The 8503-nt window shown below is 49.1% G+C and overlaps 1 protein-coding gene across 1 annotated transcript; it reads right to left on the bottom strand.

The window, feature by feature from the left end:
- Positions 1 to 1116: 1116 nt before the first annotated feature.
- On the bottom strand, positions 1117 to 4264 carry LRRN4CL (LRRN4 C-terminal like). Its single transcript, XM_029614856.1, has 2 exons — positions 3344 to 4264; positions 1117 to 2520 (listed from the first exon to the last, which is right to left on the bottom strand). Exon 2 carries the CDS (start codon positions 2512 to 2514, stop codon positions 1597 to 1599), a length of 918 nt encoding a protein of 305 aa, XP_029470716.1. The 5' UTR covers positions 2515 to 2520; positions 3344 to 4264; the 3' UTR covers positions 1117 to 1596.
- Between the last annotated feature and the right edge of the window lie 4239 nt (positions 4265 to 8503).

Genomic DNA, 8503 nt, shown 5'->3' with positions numbered 1-8503 from the left:
TGTGTACAGTGTCGGTGCCGTGTAAAAAGAACAAATGAATGGTTACTGCCGCAAACCCCAGAGTGACCAGCAGGGGGAGATGCGGGCCAGAAAAATGGAGCCAGGCCTTCTTGGGCGATGCGCGTCGACGAAGATTTCAGTGCATGGGACCCGACTTCGACCAAATCCCTCGCCGGGCTCGGCCCCTCCTGCATCCAGTCAGAATTTGCTGACTAAAGATGAATAACACCAAATGGTGAAATGTAATTCCCGAACGGAAAAAAAGCCCCGGCAGGCAGAGGTTTCTGGTTTGAACAGAAAGACGTAACTGGTGCGCCGGAGAGGCCACCTAGCAGCCCCCCCCCCCCCCCATCTCCCAGGACGGCCTCGTTCTTACGGACTTTAAATCCACTCCCAGCCCTAGGCCTGCCAAGCCCGTGGGCTCCATTCCTGCAGAAAGCCGAGGGCAGAGGTTAATGGCGGTGCAGGTGGCAGCCACTGGCAGAGCCATGACCCAGCCCTCCCCTTTTCCATCCACTGATCTGCTCTGCCAGTTGCCCAGTGCTTCCTGCCTGCAGCCCTGCGGTTGCCTTTACTGCCGCGCGGGCCTCCTGCTTCCGTTATGACAAGAGGAGCGCTGGAAGGCAGAGAGAGAGACAGAGGCAAGGGAGGGGGGCAGGAAAGGGAAAGACAAAAGGGCCGGAGGAAAGGTGGGGAGACAAGACAACCAGGGATGGCGGAAGCATTAGGTAGAGAGGGCAGGCGGTGGCCTAGGGGGGGGGGGGGGGGGGGCCTGGAAGCGAGGCCCGGGCAGTTTCCATTTTTGGGGGTACGTATGTCTTTGAGGAGCTAGGGTGGTTTGTCCTGTGAGATAGGAGTGAGAGAAGCCCAGGGCAGCTGGACCCCCTTCCACCGGCACCGCAGCCGACGCTGGTGGACATTAGAGAAATGAGACCCCCCCCCACCCCATCCCCCACAGAAGGTAAGCTGAGCAATGCCGCCAAGTGAGGTCACGAGCCCGGCGGTGTTTTAGTTCTTTTATCTGCGAGGTAATGGCTGCTGACCGCCCTCTCTCCACTGCAGTCACTGTTAGCAAGGGAGCAGGTAGCCCAAGGACAGGTTCTTAGCCCAGTATTACGGGCCTTAGGTTCTCAAACCCCCCCCCCCCCAACCTCTGAAAATCAGTCACAGTCTCCTAAAGACATCTTCCAGGCCTGCTGGGAAAGAAGCGGACCGAACAGACAGATCCACCGTAATTACACAGAACCCCAGAAGCCCGTCAGCTCGATTGAACATACAACATCTCCATTTAATATAAAAATACATTTGGGCATAAAATAAATAAATAGAAAACCAGAAAACTGCCTCAAAGTATGGAAACATTCTGAGCGACAGGTGCAGTTAGAACGACCCAAGTTATACAATGGCAGTCCATCAGAGCCTCGCTCGTTTCACTCTCTACAACGGGTCTTCAAGTTTATCAAAACAGTTCAGGGCGGCATGGGGGGCCTGTCCAACTTCCAGAAAGTTCTCTGGGCCCCTTATGTCCAGCTCAGAGGGCCCCCCCCCCCCCCCCAGGATCGTCACAGTGCAGGGCTCAGGCCATGAAGGCCCTCCTTAGAGTTGTTCCACACTCTCGCTCTTGTAGAAGGGGTTGGGCACACCAGCTGGGTCTGCAATATTGGACGCAGAACCATGTAAAATAGACTTCTTCCGGGCCCAGTAGTACCAGCCCAGCGCGGCCAGCACCAGGAGGACGAGGGCTGCTGTGACGGCCAGAGCCACGTACAAATAGGGCGGCTGCCGTCCCTGGGTCCAGATTACCTTACAAGGCCCATACCGTTCCTCTTCCTCACTCACTGGGCTGCTCCCGGCCTTATTGGAGGCCACCACACAGACCACGTAAGACGTGGCAGGCTGGAGGTCAGAGAGGGTGACCAACCGAAAGGTGCCATTGAGGGCGGGGCTGGTCCTGGTATTCTGGCGTTCCCCTTGCCTCCAGTACAGCACAAGATATTCGCTAACGGTTGACAGTGGGGCGCACCAGTGCACGCTGGCCGCTTCCTCGGAGACGGAGACGTCCTGGATTCGTGGGGGATCGGGGTGCTCGGCGGGGCCGGAGATCCCCGGGCACAGGCAGCGCTGCTTTCTCTGCAGCTCCTCGCAGGACGCCTGCAAGTGGCGGCAGCGGTCGTAGTCGCAGGGCTTGGGAGGAGCAAAGGTGGAGGCCTGAACAGGCGCATCCGTTTCTTCCTCAGAGTCATCATAGTCCTCGTCGCCGGGAATGCCGGTGAAAACCAGGATCCTCTCCAGCGTGCTTCTGAAAGATCCCGCTGTGGGGCTGCTGGCAGGAGCCCCAGAGCCGAGGGTCTCATTCGAGGGCCTCCCCTCAGCTCGAAGAGAGGAGGATCCATTGAAAGCGCCGTTGCCCGCCAGAAGGGGCTCCCCGGTAGCCGCCGGTAAACCTCCACCCAGGAGAAAGAGGAGCGAAGCGCCCATCACGATCTGCTCCACGATTTTCTGTCCGATCCCCATGGCTTCCTGGAACAGGTGGGGAAAAAAAAAAACAAAACCCGTGAGCAAGCGCAACACAGAAGGACCAGAGGCAACTGGCGCGGGAGCAGTCACCGCTCACCGATCGGATGCAGCCCGCGCCACGAGGCTTACGAGGGAGTGGCTGCAGCCTCTTGCCACCGGTGCCTCAGAGGAAGAGGCAGTTTCAATACAGTAGTAATGCTTTCTGGGAGTATATATTTATTTATTTATTTATTTTAGTGCTTTTCTATACCGGCATTCAAGATAAGTATCACATCATGCTGGTTTACATTTAACAGGGGGTGTAAAATATAAATAAATAAATTAAAAAACAAATAAATTAAAAAACTGTAACATGTGAAAAGAGAAAATTCTGAAGTTACACACAATCTCTATATTTTGGGGGCCTATGGAAACTCTGACACTTTAACACAAACTTCCATAAGAACATAAGAAATTGCCATGCTGGGTCAGACCAAGGGTCCATCAAGCCCAGCATCCTGTTTCCAACAGAGGCCAAAAACCAGGCCACAAGAACCTGCCAATTACCCAAACACTAAGAAGATCCCATGCTACTGATGCAATTAATAGCAGTGGCTATTCCCTAAGTATAATTGATTAATAGCCATTAATGGACTTCTCCAAATTTCTCACAGATCCCTGAAGATAAAGAAATAAAAAAAAACAAAAAACCCCAATATCGCAACATAAGAGAAAAAAAAAAATCTAATGTGAAACATATGGTTTCATTTAAAAGAAATTTATGTACATTTGAGAGCCAGAAAAGGAATCCGGGCTATGGGTTCCTTTCAGCAGCTCCAGGGCTCACCTGTGTCAAGAAGGGCGGCCTCTCTCTGCGTCTCTCTCTGCCCTGAGATTGGTACCCGCTTTTCTTCAGCCTGGGAATGCCTTGCTTCAGTTCGCTTGGAAGTGCAGGGGGTTTTTATATCCTGAGCTATGATGTCACCCAGATCCACCGCCCAGCCTAGAGTGGGGGGGGGGGGGGCAGAGGGAGATGGGGGGGCGGCCTGTGGAGACTCCTGAATCAGATGCTCAGAGCGTGGGTGGGGAGAGCTGGGGTGGGGACAGCAGTTCAGTCCAGACTCCAGGTGTCTGGGCTCAGAGCCGTCTTCCCATATAAGGTCACGCTGCGTCTCTCTCACAGATCCACTTACTCTGGGAGAGGAGACGCTGCCATTCCCTACCAGGGCCTAACCCTGCCAGGTGTGCTCACGTGTGACAAGGAACGGCTGGAGACAAGCCGAAGGAATTGCTGGGTTTTTGACTGTAACCAGCACATCAGCTGGCGAAGGAGGGGGACCAGGCTGATAGTTACGGTAACATTAGTTAAAAGAAAATCAACTCAGTACTATAGTCAGGAAGAAAACGTACGGGGCCTCTCTATAATAAAGGGATCCATCCATAACCACCAGAAGGGACCCTATGTCACCAAAGGGGCCCCCTCTATAACAAACCAAAAGGGACTCAGATCACCAGAGGAAATAATAAACCCTATAATAAACAGAAAGGGGTCATGTCCCTCCATCAGGGGAGAAAACAGGAAACCATAAACGTGCACACACTTCCTCACGAGCATGTGAGCAAATGCCCACCTCCTTCATGTGCGGACAAAGAATTGCAGGAGTTGCAGAATATTTGCTAGGGTGACCCTGGCCGGAAAAGTCGCCGCTGGACCGCAGCAGGCTCACGGAACATGCCAGAAGCCGTCGCCGAACAGGGACTTCAGCACCAGGGAGGAACTCCAGCTTTCAGGAAAGCAGCTGTGTCTCAGGCGTGCCATGGGGATATGAGTTAAAGGGGGGGGGGGGGGGGGCACTAAGCTGACGCGGCCAGACTTTCCCTGCTTACATAATTGTATACAGATGTGCCGTAGCCAGGGGTTTTACAGGAAAGAGAATCAGCTTTGGCACAACTGAATTTTCTTCTGTACACAGGGCACTCCCAGCAACTGGGCAGACTGGACCAATCCCCTCTAACACAAACAGATGGCAGAGGTCGTCCGTCCCGTCAGCGAAGCCAGAGCACAGGCCTGCTGCTCACTCAAAGAAACATAAGGTCCATCCAAGTCTGCCCAATTTCCTTTTTGGCTGAGTTCGGGCTTTCCTTTCACAACTATGGATCCTCGGTGCTTATCCCGGGCTTTCTTGAATTCCCTCCATCACCCTTTCCCTGAAGAAATTTTCTGCCTCGAGTCGACCCACTTGGAAGCAAGACCTCATCTTTTTTTTTTTTTTCCATGCACTTCAAATAAACACAAAAAGACTTCCTCGTTACGGAAACACGAGGTGTGCAACCAAATATGTATGAAATATCAAAGTAAAACAGGCAAAAAGATCTAGCATGCCTCATAGATAAAAAGAAAAAGAGGGAGATCAAGAAGAAAAAGAGCGAATATGACACCATGAAAATAGGGGAAAAAAAGAATAAAGAGAAAACAAACACCAGTTATGTCTCTAAATGGCCGAACTTGTAAAAGAATGGCTACTAGGCGTGCGAGTCCAAGAATGACTGGAGTTGAGACGGTTCAGAGAAAACACAATTCACATTAAGATGTCTAATAAGGCACTTACAAGGATATCGCAAAATAAATTGACCCCCCCCCTCCCTCCTTAGATAACACCTCAGAGCGCAGAGGAAGAAATCTTTTCCTACGAAGCTGAGTTCCTCTAGTGACATCAGGATAAATCCATAATTTTTGCCCATAGAACAAAAGTAATCGATTACCGAAAGAAAAACCTAAGAACATTATTTCTGTCAGACAAAAAAATGGACACTAACAAGTTCCATAAGAAGAGATTACGTTAGCATTAGCCAGAACCCGATGATTAGTTTGTGAAGAGTGAAATGGAGGCCTCACTAAAGCGTTCCACCCATGACCTCATTCTAGAACGTCTTCCCAACGTTTTCGTCTCTTGCGCATTATTTATCCCTTTGAAATATGGGAATGTTGCTATCTCCGCTCCCCTGTCTTCCTCGCCTCTAGGCTAATTAACAGATTTAGGATCCACGTGCCTGGAAAGCTCGAGCCAGCCGTGGCAGGAATTACAAAGGCTGGGGGGTTTTCCCCATCGCCGGATCCAGCTCAGGGGTCCCCCACAGTCACAGGTGGGAGGCGGACAAGCAAGGGATTTGTTGCTCAGAGATCTGCTGAGAAATTCCTGGAGGGTGGCAGAGGTCCCGGGGCTGAGCTGCTCCTAACCACACCTCCCGGGGGGAAAAAGTTAGTAAAGTGGAACAGAGGAAACGTCTGCCTCACTGCACTAAAAAGGAGCAAGGCATGGGGTGAGATTTATTTCCTTACTCGTCCCCTGTCCAAGCATTTAAAGGAAGTGGGTTTGGATGCTTTTCTTGGTAACAGAATCAGACAACTAGAAACAGGAAGTGAGGATGGGCAGGATGATAGAAGGAAAGGAAGGGAAGGAGCACTAAGGATAAGAGAGGAAAAAAGGAGGGAAGAGATATGGAGATCACGGCACCTAAAGGTAATAAGTGCATGCAGCTGAAAGAGACAGACGGTGTGAAAGATAGGAGAGCCAGGTTCTCAGCTCTCTCACCCTAAATACAGACACATGTACCCCGGCACCAGGAAAAGCCAGATGTGTCAATCTCGGGCCCAAGTCCAGAGGCTGAGGGAGGGAACGCTGTCAGCATTGCCAGGATTTGAGATCATGTTATTTCCAAAGCCTCGGAGAGACTGACTGTCACTCTAGATCCAGATGTGAACACTAACCGCATGAATGGAACTTCTTGCAGCTTAACCCAGCTGTGGCTGCAGGGTCGTTGCCCAAGGCACCCAGGCAACTTTGCTCATTTCCATAGCCAACCCTTCAGCTCTAGCAAGAAGCGAAGGAGCAGGTGTAGCCGGCAGAGCCCGTTGCTCCCTCACCCTTGCTGCAGGTGGCAGGCAAGCAGCATGGGGCAGCGGTGATCATGCATTCTCTGAGGAGAAGCAGGCTGGCAGTCCTACCGCACATGGGCGACATCATCAGATGGAGCCCCGATAGGGAAAACATATCAAAGTTTCTAGAACTTTGTCTTTGTACACTGAGCCTGCCCCTATACCACACGTCTCTCCTCAGGCTCTCTTTTCCGTGGAGCTGTAAGCATCACAGTGTGAGTGAGCTCACTTTGGCTTTTTGGCCTTTTGGAAAGCTTTTTATCTGCTTTTCACTGTGTTCAATGCTGGGTGCCTCTCGGTGCTTCCTCATAGTGTTCCTACTCAAGTTTTTGAAGCTTTTGCTAAGTTTGCTTTCGCGGCCGATTCCCCCGCGGTGGCGGTGCTTTGGTGCCCGCCCGCCAACAATGCCTGCCTCCATCAGTTTTGACTTTGTGGCCCTTTTATTTCATCCCTTCATGGCCATGTCCAGTTTTCAGCGATGTCCCAGGTGCCCTAGGACCATGTCCATTATGGATCCCATAAGATATGTGTCCTCTGCCTGGGGGTATTGCATGATGACCAGGGTTGCCGCTTATGCATACAAATGACCCCAAAGGGATGTCATCTTCGGCTCGACAAGATGGAGCAGCTCTTCAAGCCGAAAAAGATCGAGCTATCGGCATCAATGGACCTCGGAGCCACACCGATGGACACCATGCCATCGAAATCTTCCTAACCATCTGTTCCGTCAGCAGAAAGGGGCGCCAGAGACTGACCACCAATCTCCTCCAGGCTGAGGACATCAGGTTCCTCATCATCAGCCTTGGCACCAGGGAAGGACCAGGCCGAGCGTCAAGGGAAGCCAGTATGTATCTGGATATAATCAAACAACTACTAAATCAAATGGAATTAGTGATAAACATTGAAAAAACAGAATTCTTGCACCTCGAACGAAAAAATATAAACCTAATACAAACACCAATAAAACTTAAAAACAATCAAACAGTGGAATTCATCTTAGCCTCACTAAACATACAATTCAAAATCTACGCCGATGACATACAGTTTATGGTACCATACAACACCTCTTGGACTCACACATTATCCTTAGTATCTTTATACCTCACGACTATTGAAACATGGCTCTCTCACAATAGACTAAAACTAAATCCAAAAAAACCAGAAATAGTCCACCTCTCATCAATTACAGATTCATCCATAGGTCCCCCCCCCCTCAATTAGTATTTAACGGTATCACTATCCCCATCTCCAAATCTGCAAAAAATTTAGGTATAACCATTAATTCAGATCTTTCATTAAAACAACACATATCCATAATTACCAGAAATTCATTTTATAAGCTTCAACTCTTGAAACGGCTTCGTCCTCTACTTTTCTTTCACGATTTTCGGACTATACTTCAATCACTCATCTTTTCTGGGCTTGACTACTGTAATTCTCTTTATATAGGTCTCCCAGATAACACACTTCACTCACTTCAACTGATCCAAAACGCAGCAGCATGTATCTTAACAAACTCTTCCATAAAAAATCACATCACTCCGATACTTCAATCATTACATTGGTTACCAATTAAATACAGAATACAATTCAAGATCCTGTCCATTATACACTCTCTCATCTACACTCCTAATTCAATTACCTTATGTTCCATTCTCCGGATTTACAAACCCACCAGACATCTAAGATCACTGGACAAAAACCTCTTAGACATCCCATCACCTCGACAGGCCCGTCTTGACATCACCAGAAAAAGATCATTCTCTGTCATTGGACCAATCTTATGGAACACATTACCAGACTCTTTAAGATCCATATCCAACTCCAAACACTTCAAAAAATCCCTAAAAACACATTTATTTCAATCTGCTTTCCATATATCACACACTAAATAACATAACTACTTCTCCATCACACAGGGCACAACATTATTATATATTGATTTATTTTTTATGTAAACTATTCATTGTTTTAGATTTTTATTTTTACTATATATTTTTGTAATTTTGAGCTTTTATAATTTGATAATCTTTATGTTCTTTTAAATTTAAATCTTTATTTACATTTGTT

The sequence above is a fragment of the Rhinatrema bivittatum genome, chromosome 8, assembly GCF_901001135.1.
Source record: "Rhinatrema bivittatum chromosome 8, aRhiBiv1.1, whole genome shotgun sequence".
Lineage (NCBI taxonomy): Eukaryota > Metazoa > Chordata > Amphibia > Gymnophiona > Rhinatrematidae > Rhinatrema > Rhinatrema bivittatum.
The sequence above is the reverse complement of the archived record's forward strand: the minus strand, read 5'-3'. Positions and strand labels throughout refer to the sequence as shown.

Excerpts from the sequence above, each read along its gene's own strand:
- LRRN4CL (XM_029614856.1), bottom strand. The coding sequence starts at position 2,514 with ATGGGGATCGGACAGAAAATCGTGGAGCAGATCGTGATGGGCGCTTCG.